This window comes from Anneissia japonica, unplaced genomic scaffold, assembly GCF_011630105.1.
Source record: "Anneissia japonica isolate Jap-2015-1 unplaced genomic scaffold, ASM1163010v1 scaffold287811_len124530_cov185, whole genome shotgun sequence".
Classification (NCBI taxonomy): domain Eukaryota; kingdom Metazoa; phylum Echinodermata; class Crinoidea; order Comatulida; family Comatulidae; genus Anneissia; species Anneissia japonica.
In genome coordinates this window covers 89,680-101,430 of record NW_022756030.1, presented here as the reverse complement: position 1 = coordinate 101,430, position 11,751 = coordinate 89,680, and the positions used below count along the sequence as shown (strand labels likewise).

General features: G+C 34.7%; 1 protein-coding gene across 2 annotated transcripts; it reads left to right on the top strand.

The window, feature by feature from the left end:
- The first annotated feature begins 276 nt into the window (after positions 1–276).
- On the top strand, positions 277–9,713 carry LOC117123834 (ATP-binding cassette sub-family D member 4-like). 2 transcript variants are annotated; one of them, XM_033269861.1, is made up of 13 exons: positions 277–375; positions 614–732; positions 1,633–1,760; positions 2,379–2,521; positions 2,842–2,958; positions 4,094–4,219; positions 5,055–5,200; positions 5,506–5,627; positions 5,956–6,047; positions 6,579–6,721; positions 7,047–7,240; positions 8,264–8,462; positions 9,136–9,713. In XM_033269861.1, the coding sequence occupies exons 1-13, from the start codon at positions 338–340 to the stop codon at positions 9,324–9,326; spliced, it is 1,758 nt and encodes a 585-aa protein (XP_033125752.1). In that variant the 5' UTR covers positions 277–337; the 3' UTR covers positions 9,327–9,713. The 2 variants fall into 2 exon arrangements, with proteins under 2 accessions (XP_033125752.1, XP_033125751.1); XM_033269860.1 differs by having other exon boundaries at positions 6,486–6,721.
- The last annotated feature ends 2,038 nt before the right edge of the window (positions 9,714–11,751 follow it).

Sequence of the window (11,751 nt, the reverse complement as noted above, 5' to 3'; positions counted from 1 at the left end):
TAAGTTTCATAATCTTCCAATAATATGTACTGCAGTTAGAATGGTATAATACCATTGTCAGACCACCAATGAACATTCAGCAGTGGATATTGGTACTGTACAAATCCTTGTTGATTTGATTGAATAATAATAATACCAGTTATCGTAATAATATGATGGTGGTTGTTTTGTGATTAGTGTGACCTGATTCTTACCATTTATGTGTTCAGCTAACCCTAACCCATTGGATAAGATGTTCGACCTCACCTACTTACCGTAAGTGGTCCATGAATTGCACTTGATGCAATTTTTTTTATAGATTCATTGTAGCTGGCTAGGCCTCTGGTTGCAATTAGCAATGGTTGAAATCAGATTCACAGACAAGACTCAACAGAAGTAAGTAAAGTAGTTACCATCTTTCTAGTCTACTCTCTTGGTTTAAAATGATGATAAAATTGATGGGTGGAAGCCAAAGTAGGCTGCCTGGTGGTAGTGCACTTTATTACTCTAGACCAATACTACTATACCTAATACTTTTTCCTAAAAAACCATGCCAGGACACTTCTTTGATTTAAAGTTTTCTAATATGTGCAAGGAATGAAATTTGTTTAATGTTTTGTTCATTTTATTTTAGGTATACATTTGACCTGTTAAGTTGGAGAAGGTTTTGTACTATACTGAGGATTCTTTTTCCGTCTGTGATCTCAATAGTATCAGCATTGTTTTTACTGTTAATAATCAGTGCTGTTGGTGGTAAGTTGATATCTGGTGTAGTGCAGTGGCAGTTGAAGGTATGCTAGTGGAAAAAGCACCATCTGTTAGCCTAAAATTAAGATTGCATAATTGTTAGCGTCATAAAAAATGTATGTTCTTTTTATACCTGCATGCTTGTAGTTTCTTTTAATTTTCCTATGCTGCCTGTAAGTTTAACAAATTAACAATTTAAATATACAAGTTTCTTCCATACCAGTTATCTGTATGCAAATTTATTTTAACTTTAATCATTCAGAGATTTTAGATTGTCAGACAATACAAATTACCCATTCGGCAGCAATGCTTTCAAAACAGTGTTAAATTTGGTACTCTAATACTGTACCACCATGGATTTAAGAATAGCAAATTTAACCATTTTATAGGGTATGCACCCATACCTCTATTGGCTCACAGGCTCAGTTCATACTAAAAACCAACTATGCAGAAAGCAGCTGAGAGTGTGATGCAATAAGTTCTTTAGAATAAAAAACTAATTACAGTATAAGCTTTGCCGTTCTGATGAAATTAAGGTAGGTATAGAAGATTTTGCCTAGAAGATTGAAAAAAATTCTTTATCAACTTGAACGAATTTAGATCTATAATTGATCAGCTTGATGAGGCTGATGGCATAGAAATATACAATTTTTATTGAGACATTATTTTTAGAAATCACTGCCATAATGTATAAATATTTAAAAATTACATCTTAAGTAAGTTTTCACAGAAAAATATGTAATTATGTTGCATCCACCATTTTGCTATTTCTTGTATCCAGTGTTTTGTCGCTTCTCTATGTCATGTTATATCGTTGCATTGCATTGAGCATGTATTTACCTGTGCGCCAGTCCACAAACATGATTATTGTTTTTTAATAATTTAAATACATTATAACCATTTCAGAACAATTCTTAATCTATTTTGTTGGCCTGATTCCAAGTAAATTCTATTATGTGTTGGGATACCAAGATTTCCATGGATTCATGCAAGAGACCTGGAAAGCATTGCTACTTATTTCCTGTGTTGCATTAGTAAGTATGTGTTACTATGCTAGTTGAATTTAATTTAACGTGACAGTATTTTTTCCCTGCAAATTTATGAGAATTCAACCTATATATGGTTGAAGTTATTACCCACTTTTTAACCAATCAGATGCCTGAAATCTATGTATGGGATTAATGTTACATAAATTGATGATACAGTGTATAATAATAGTGATTTTCATTGTCAAGATCATGGGTGAAATATTTGCAATAAAAAATACATTATATAAAACATAGTATTATAAAAAAATATGTTTAAAATCCTCAAATATAGGCTTATTCTCATAGCATTTTACAGTTTTAAGATTTCAGTGTTACATGAACCATTGTGTTGTGCACTATGTTTAAGTAAAGAGTATAGATAGAAACATGAGAGCAAGCGTAAACAAAACACGAAGCCAGTTGAGGGCGCCTACTGCCATTGGATTACCGATGTTACGTTTTTCCACAAGATACACTACTTTCGTAGAGGGCGGTAGATTATATTATTTTTCTTTATCATCAAACCATTGAAGTTGGCGCACTTCCTGTAAGTCACTGTAAACTCGTACATAGTGGGCACACTCCATAACGATGAGTTAATTAGTTTTTTTGGTTTTTTTTCAGGCTAAAAGTTGCAAAGAGTATATCAGTTCATTGCTATCTGTGCATTGGAGAGATCAACTAACAACTTACCTTCACCATCTCTATCTAAAGGATGTTTGTTATTATCAACTTAATGTTTTACAAGTTGGTAAAATAGATAATCCGTAAGTTTGTGATTATGAATGAAGCCAAAGATAACTTACTTTTATTCCCCCTATATAATAAACCTCTAAGAGCAAGTACACATACCAATTACAGAATGGAAACTAAAAGTGCTCTATGAAGCCTCTTTATAGTCCAGTCAATCTGTGACACAATAGTGAACCCAGAACTAATTGCTTTTTGGGTTCATGTGGACTGGGTAAATCATGTGATTTTATCTAGGCCTCTGCCATTTATAAGTGGCCTCGGACTCCTAGCAAGCCTATATTAAAATTATCAATTATATCAACATTTATTCCTATTAATTTATTTTTTTATTAAGGGATCAACGGATCGCTGATGATGTGAAAAACTTATGCACAAAGTTCAGCTCAATGGTGGCACTATTAATCATATCACCAATCACTATCACCTATTACACTGTAAAGGTAGCTAAAGTGTAAGTGGATTTAACTTTTCTCATCTGTGTTAATTCAAACATGTCATCATCATCATGCAGCGGTGGCGCCACAAATTTTCCGACAGAGGGTCCAACGTGGTTTGACGACCTAGTCGTTCTTCGGACGAGGGGGGTCCAGGCCTGTCCGACGGGTCGGCAAATGCCGATCCTGCTCCCCCGCTGGTGCCACTACTTTCATCATGTCCTCTTCTGCTTTGGAGAAACCTCGATAGTGTTCAACACTTTTGGTTATTGTTAGATGGGCTTTTTGTTGTATTTTTCTTTATCCTGAAATGTAATAAATAAATAAATCATCCTCTGTTTTGGTGTAATGAAGCCATCCAAGTGTCCAAGTACCATTGTTATAAATTGGATAAATTGGTGTTACTGCCTTTCTATGACAACCTTGTTTTCAATATCCTGGCTCATCCATCCTTACTAACTGAACACTAAACCCAACATAATAAAGCCAACTCATAAACCCTTCTATTTTACTCTTTCCTTCCAATTTTAACATCTGAATTTCCTTTCAACATTTTGCCAACTAAAATTCTAAATTTTGTGTGAAAAGGAGTTAATATGTAAATTTGCTTTGAACTCTTTCTCTTTGTATGTTTGCATGCCATCATAGTTACAGGAATCAAATGTTTGAAGAATTCACTTCAGGAAGATCTGGTCAAAGGAGCTTTCTATATTGTAATTTTCTACACATTGTGACAAGGAGGGATTAATACCTCCTTGGTGATACTAAAGGGAGACTATATTAATTATCACAATAGTCAAAAACATGTAACATTCTGAATTTGTGTGATAAAAGGGAGAGACTACAAGAGAATATTGGTTCCTCACAGGAGATTTTTTCAGTGTAATTGTTTCATTGAGTTATTTGCCGATAATTTTTATGTACTGCAATAAGCATCTCCACTTTTTTGAAAAGACAAAGTTGATTAATGATTATTTTCGTTTGAAGCATTTCTTTTTTTTAATCATTTCTTATTTTGTTGATACTGCAGTAAATGACATTGAGTAAACTTAGAACATATATATTATAGTAAGCTGTGAAAATATGAAAAACCAGTTTATATATAGTCAGTGTTGAGGTGCAATTGAATGTAATTTACTATTTCAACTACAGGACTGGTTATGTCGGACCTTTGTGTATATATGGGTTCTTTGTGCTTTCAAACATCATTAACAAGTTCATAATGTCCCCTGTGGTGAACTTTAAAGTGAAGCTAGATCGAAAAGAGGGAGAATTCAGGTAAAATCTGTTGCTATTCTAACTAACATAGGGACCATTGTAATGCCCTGTCTCCATGGTGACACTATAAATTTTGTTTGACAAAAAAAATGTGACCTGCTTAAATGTGGTCATGATGATATTACATGGGTTCATCATGATTATATATGGTATCATGAGGCAAAAGTCCCTGTTAGCAGAAATGGTCCATAGTGAGCTGTCTGATTGTTGAGAGTGAGCTGTCAAATGGTCCAGAGGGAGCTGTTAGCAGCTCCATAAACTTAACTTTAATTGGTTTTAAGAATGTCCATTGGGAGTTAACAAGAGTCCATTACAATCACTCACTTCATCCCATGGGCTTCACTGGCAATAAATAATTTAAGAACCCATGGCTATTCAACAAACCAGCAGGATTTATAACCCGGGTTTTTTTTCAAAAGCCGGGTGCCATGGACCAGTTCTGTTGATGGCCAAAAATGCAGCATGTTTTTAGTAGAAGAAAATCTGGATAGAACTGAATGTATGTAATGAATTTGTGTGGGTGAGTCTGTTGCATGTGAACAAGAAAATTCAAATACTGCATATTATTATTATATGGCAATTTAAATCTTCCCTTCGTCTGCATGCTTATTGATGAAAAATCACATCACTTTGTTTTGCTCAAGGACAGACATGGACGACTGCTTCTGTTTTTGTGACATTAACCCAGTCTGAAATTGTTTTGTACGTATTTTGGGTTTATGAGTGCTTGTGTATGTGTGATAGGTTTCACTGTAATTAGTCTTTTTAGTTTGTTAGACTTAATAGTACATTGTTATCAGAATTGAGCATTATAGTATAACATTTTATTCAACAGATACAAGCATATGCAAATAAGATCACATTCAGAGTCAATAGCATTTTACCAGGCTGCTGATGTTGAGTTGAACAGTACCGATCGAAAGTTTGCCAGCTTGTTGGACACACTACGGCACTATGTAAATCGAGAATTTTGGTTGCACGGTAAAATTCCTTTGTACATTTAAGCACAAGATTGTTACATATTTCTAAAGTGTTTTGTTTTGAAGGAAACCCCCTTCGAAAAATTGGTATTGAATATTGTAATTTATTGTTTTGTGTACATGCATTGAATTTGCGAAATAAAGTTATATACTGTACAGTATATGTTATCAGGTGATAGATTTAAATTTTTTGCGTTCTTGCAGTGTTTAATTTATAGATTTTCATTTGAATTTGGTACAGTATGGCTTTTACAGTTTCACATTTTTTAATAAAATATGTTCGATGCTTTTGTTTTTTTAATATAGTTTCAGTCAATGTGTGTGATTATATTGGTAGAATAGTTAGCTACATCATCATTGCCATACCAGTGTTCAGTGGTGACTATAGTGGTATGACTCCACAGGACATCAGTAGTCTTGTCAGTGCTGTAAGTGTTACTGCTTTATATTACAATCATTTTAATATGTAACCCAACCTTCTGTGGATGCTGGCTATGGGCCTGATAACAGTTAACAGCTGTGCTGTGAATACTCAGTACACCCCCAATATTCGCAAGTGATTTGAATGAGAATGAGATCCCCATTAAGGAACTTGGACCCTCATGGAAGAATCTCTGGCACCACCAGTGGTAAATATCCCTCCTTCGGGGTGAAGGGTGGGGCTTCATCCCTTGGCCGGACCTATAATATACTGTTTCTAATTGACCTGTTGTTTGATTATTGTTTTAAAATTGTATTAATGGTTTTTTTTTCCAGAATTCTTTCATATGTATGTATCTAATATACTCATTCACCCAGCTTATTGATTTGTCAAATAAAGTCTCTGTCATTGCAGGCATCTCGCATCGGTAAATATCTTTCTTACATTATTTGTTAAAATTGGATTGGATTTATTCGGTGTACACATCAATAACCCATGAAAGTCGGAAGAAGACTTACTTCCAGTGGGGTCCTTCTGGTAGTAATTGAGCAGTACATCGGGAGACAATCCTCTATACTCTTTTCCAAATAGTGTACTGCATTCTTTAACGTGCACACGGGCCATATACACACAGGACCAACGGCTTAAACGTCTCATCCAAAAGACAGTGCACTAGTAACTTGCATTTCAGCCCTGCAGCTGAAACACAAGGAGAGCAAATATGGGAATTGAACCGGAGACCTAGACATTTCCACGGTTCAGCGCACACACAGTGGCTACCACAGTTTAGCTGACTGAGTTAAACTGCAATGCAGCAGGTTTTTTTTAAAGAATCATATAATCTATTTTTATTTTTTTCCCCCAGTATTGGTGAATTGATTGAGGTTCTGCTCGATGTAAGTCCAGTTAGCCCACAGGTACCAAAGCCCAGTTCAAAATATAATGTATCCTGTTTCAGACATCAAAAGCTGATCAATGAATATAGTGATGATGAAGACACTTCTAAATTATCCAATAAAGAAAACTTGGATGAAAATGAATTTTTTCAGATAGAGAATGTTGCAATATATCCACCAAATAGAGAAGGTGTTTTAATTGAAGGTATGCTAATCAAAATTGGAAATCATTTCAAAGTCATGAAAATTGTTTACCTTAAAAAAATAAAAATTTTTAAAAAGGCCATCAAAAAGGGTTACTTGACTTTCATCACTTTTCACATGAAATTGTGAAAAAAAAATAGAGTATGGGACGCCAATTAAATTAGGTATGATGCGCACTAAGTGCAATAAAAAGTGAGTAACCTAAAATTAGGGCCTGGAACCCAGGCTAGGTGACCAGTAAATATCTTGTTTATCTTGTATCTTGTAACTCTATGTAATTGTTTGTAAATATTGAGTACTAACTATAGTATTTATGGTTTCTTCAGGTTTTTCCCTGGTTATAAAGTATGGAAGAAATATTTTGATAACTGGCAAAACCGGAAGCGGAAAAACATCGCTACTGCGAATGCTATATGGTCTTTGGCCATATGTTGGCGGCTGCGTTAATAAAAAAAATGAAAAAGATTTCTTTATTTTACCTCAAAAACCATACCTGATTGATGGATCACTAGAAGAGCAGGTAGGAACCAATGTTCTTGACTTTCTTAATTATTCCTCTATTATAGTTCTACATTTATTTCTTGTTTTGGATAGGATAGGATAAGAGTATTTCAGTGTGATTCACACCAAAGATAACCCACTAAGTCCTCAGACTTGTTTCCAGTGGGGTCCGTCTGTTGCTGAATTGGGCAGGACACCGGGAGACAATCCCCTACTCTTTTCCGCAGAGTGTACTGCGTTCTTTAACGTGCACATGAGCCATTGCGCACAGGGGACCAACAGCTTAAAAGTCTCATTCAAAAGACTGTGCACTACCGCAACGTTATTTCAGTCCTCCAGCTGAAACACAAGAGCAACAATGGGAATTGATCCGGGGATCTCCACGGTTCAGCGCACACACAGTGCCTACCACCAGATTAGCCAACTGAGCTAAACTCTCTCTTTATCTGGTAAAACAGAACTTGTGTATGCTGAATAGAGATAAGAATTCTCAAATATTTAAACATGTTAATAAAAACTTAAATTGTAAATTAATTGTAATAAAATATGTTTTTAATTATTGATAATGCAAATACAAGTTATCAATTAAAAGTTAAGGAAGCCCTCTATATCAAATGGAATCTTTGAACAAACAAGTCTACTGTTAAAAAACAACCCTCAATATTCAAATGGTATGTAAATGATCCACCTGTACAATTGCTTACAAGCACCTTGCTGGGAAGCAATTACACTTAAAATTACTGTAGCAATGTGGATGTTGTCTGATCGGGCATCAAAAATGTTTTCCGCAAATAAACTTTCCATCAGTTTGAAATTTGTGGTGTTGCTTCTTTGTTTGATAAAGTTTAGAAACATTATATATGACTTTACGATTAACACTCCAGTATCGAGACAAGAAATGAAAAACTATACAAGGCAGAAGCCGAAATAAACTTTTTAAATAATTGGAAAGTTGTTGGCATTTTTCAAATATTTATAGTATTTATTATTGTTTTATAAATAAAATCTTGTCAATTCTCTTTAAGAATTTTTTTTTTTACAGCTCATTTATCCAGACAAAAAGAAAAAGAAAAATGAAGATCTAATTGGTTTGGCGAAGATGGTGGGGCTTGAGCAAGTGCTGTCACGTGTAAATGGTTTGAAAGAGCAAGTAGATTGGAACTGGTATGATGTTCTTACACCAGGGGAAATGCAAAGAATCTCGTTTGCAAGGCTTTTCTATCATAGGCCTAAACTTGTCTGTAAGTATAATATTATCTAAAACCTAATCTAGTAAAATGTAGTATGTCTAATGCTCAGGTTCATTAACAATAACATCTAATGTCAATGGTTTTTGTAGTCGTTAAAACCATTTCGATGCTTATCACTAGAGAATAGTCAGATTAATTAAGACGCAATTTTTTGGGAGATTCTAGCTTGCTGAGGTGAGTTCGGGAGACTTCGGACCCCTATTTCTGATTTGAATTGAACAACTTATTCGATCCCTTTAAATGAGCTATGAGCTTAATGATGCAACCATGTCTGTTGATTATTGGTGGTAGTTTAAGGGGATCGTTACGAAAAACAACCCATTGTACAGGCTACAACCAGTTTTACTGCCACAAGTAAAAAGAAAAAAATAAAGTATATTTTGAATTTCTCATTAAAACATCTGCCAACTGTCAAGATCATTTTTCTTGTTTTACTTTTTATTTAAATTTATTGAAATGTACAAATAATTAATTTTTGTTAAGTAGTCATAGTACATCGTGGAACGGAACTGGCCACCCATCCACACAATTCCGAGGCTTAGTACGATGGGCCAACAGCAGATTCACCTATTTACAGTAATGAACATGAGACTATTCCTTTTAATATATTTTGTTATATCTTTAAGTTCCTCCAATGTTTATACATTGTTTATTTTGTTTTTAGTTTTAGATGAATCAACCAGCGCTCTGTCAACCACCACTGAAGCTCAGCTATATAAACAATGTGAAGCCTATCACATTACCACGGTGAGCGTTGGGCATCGGGAATCCTTGCGGCGGTTTCATAATTGTGAGCTTATTTTAGACGGTAATGGTTCCTGGAGTCTGAAGAATATTTTAATATTTAATGGTTAAAACCATTCGGGCTAACAAATACGCACAAAATAATCTACACAAGAAGATGATTTTATATTGAAATTGCATTTTACATGATTAAGATTGAATTATATTTTAATATACAAAAAGTGGTTTTATATTATTGATAAAAAGAAAACTGAACTGTCAAAGATTTGCAAAAACATATTCTCTAGTATTAACAAAAATGTATTAATTTTTGTTTATATTGAATTACCTTTAATATCTATATAGCAATTGTATTTGTATGTCTGCTCTCCCACAGGAGGTTAATAGTTTGATTTGATTTGGCATAATGGAAGTGCCTTTTTCTCAAAACTAAAATATTAGATAATATATGAATTTATGATTAATAAATTGATGAATAAATGAATTTTTCTAACTTTATTTTTCAATTTGTGGACATACTATAAGTCTCATAATTGATATGATAGTGAATTGTAAACATAAAAAAATCCGTAGTTTTCATTCTTAAAAAGAGAGAGCAGCTTAGCTCAGTCAGCTGGACTGGTGGTAGGCACTGTGTGTGCGCTGAACTGTGGAGATATCTAGGTTCCTGGTTCAATTCCCATCGCTGCTGCTCTTGTGTCAGCTGGAGGGCTGAAATGCAAGTTACAATAACACACAATCTTTTGGATGAGACATTTAAGCCGTTGGTCCAGTGTGCATTATGGCCTGTGTGCACTTTAAAGATCGCAGTACACTATTTGAAAGAGAGTACGGGATTGTCACCTAGTGTAATGCCCAATCACCACCAGAAGGACCCCACTGGAAATAAGTATTCTTCAGACTTTTGGGGGTTATCATCCTTGGTGTTTACACTAAATAAATTCATCCAACCATTTGGCAATGGTGATCCGTTTGCCTCATATAGGCAAATGTGAGAAACCATCTATTTCAATATTTTTTTTTAAATGTCATGTCATGGGTTGCATTGCCTCATTGTATAATAATGTCTGGCAACATGGCTTATAAACAGTGGCAGATTGGCCCATCTTTTAATTGGTCACAAATAATAATACAGGGGTATGTTAGACTTACATAGCGCTCAATGCCAACAAGGCCTGTAATCGCTTCACATTATTCCTTCGGTCATTGGATCAAGCCCAATGCTTCTTTCTTCCTATTCATTTTGCCCACTTTCAAGTATTAATCGATGATGGATCGATAATTATCAAGTGCATCCATATAAATGGGCATCGTAAGTTCTAAAAAATGATATTGAATAGTCGAAACACAAGCACTCCCCATAGCCCCCAATTTAGTTCCTGGACCAGTAACTATTTGGGTCACAATCTGCCACTGTGAGTTAATCCAGCTAGACATCGATTCTGTTGGAATTTGAATTGTACATCTACTGCAATATGGATATGTTAATGAAATAAACATCACTGCCATTATAACTACATTCTCATTCTTATGTTGTAAAAACAAAAAAATAGCTCCACCTCTAATTTGCATTAAAACTTTCCGTACATTTGATTGGCCATCGTTGTTCATGCATGATTACACAATTTTGTGGACAGAATTTTATCTCCGAAAAAATTGTGTACAGAATTTTTTCCCTGAAGAAATTGTGTAGACAGAATTTAAGTTTGTAGTTACAGAATAAACACAATTTTTACTGTAAAGAAATTCTGTATGCACAATTTCTTCTGAAGTTACAGAATTTCTTTAAAGTAAAAATTGTCTACAGAATGGCTAAATTGTAACATAATTATACATGTCGTAAACGGAGCCCCATATACGAAGCCATATTGAAATTTCACGTTCCACTACAGCTTCGCACACACCGCTGAGGGCAGCGTTCCGGGAACCCTGCGTCAAGCTTGTATTTAGTTTATTTTGTTTTCTGAAATTCATGTACAGTGTATGTACTGTACTACTTGTATCTCGAAAATAAGCCCCACTTTTCGAGGCTAATTTTGGAAACTAGAGGGTGGCGGCTTCAATTCAAGCAGGACCCTGGGATTGGAAACAAATTATCATAACCACCACCCCTATCCCTCTCGTTTTTTGGTGTGCACTCCATAACCCATCACTTTAAAGGATAGAATAAAACCTTTCAGAAGTTGCCCGATTCATGTTGTGACTGAACCTAGTGAGAAAAGGCTATCAAAAAATATAAATTTGTGATGAATTCTGGATGTTGCAGCATCATAAAATACTGTTTGCAATTACTGTACATTTCCATAAATGTCTTCAGATTTCCATAGTAAATGAAAAATTTCCATATGCACCCCGGCAATAATTTGCCTTGAGTGCAAGATATAAGTTGCTCAAATTTGCAAACAACTGGACAAGATGAAGATTTATGGGTAACTTTTTTAGGATGATCGGGCCAACTTTTCCGTAGAAAATAGGTCTAACAACGATAGTTCCGTAGTAGCTATTAAGCATTATATCAACACAACAGACAATAAAA

Coding starts and splice junctions, on each gene's coding strand:
- LOC117123834 (XM_033269860.1), top strand. CDS start 338: ATGGTTGAAATCAGATTCACAGACAAGACTCAACAGAA. Junction 733..1,632: donor AATAATCAGTGCTGTTGGTG/GTAAGTTGATAT, acceptor TAACCATTTCAG/AACAATTCTTAATCTATTTT. Junction 5,628..5,955: donor TCAGTAGTCTTGTCAGTGCT/GTAAGTGTTACT, acceptor TTTTTTTTCCAG/AATTCTTTCATATGTATGTA.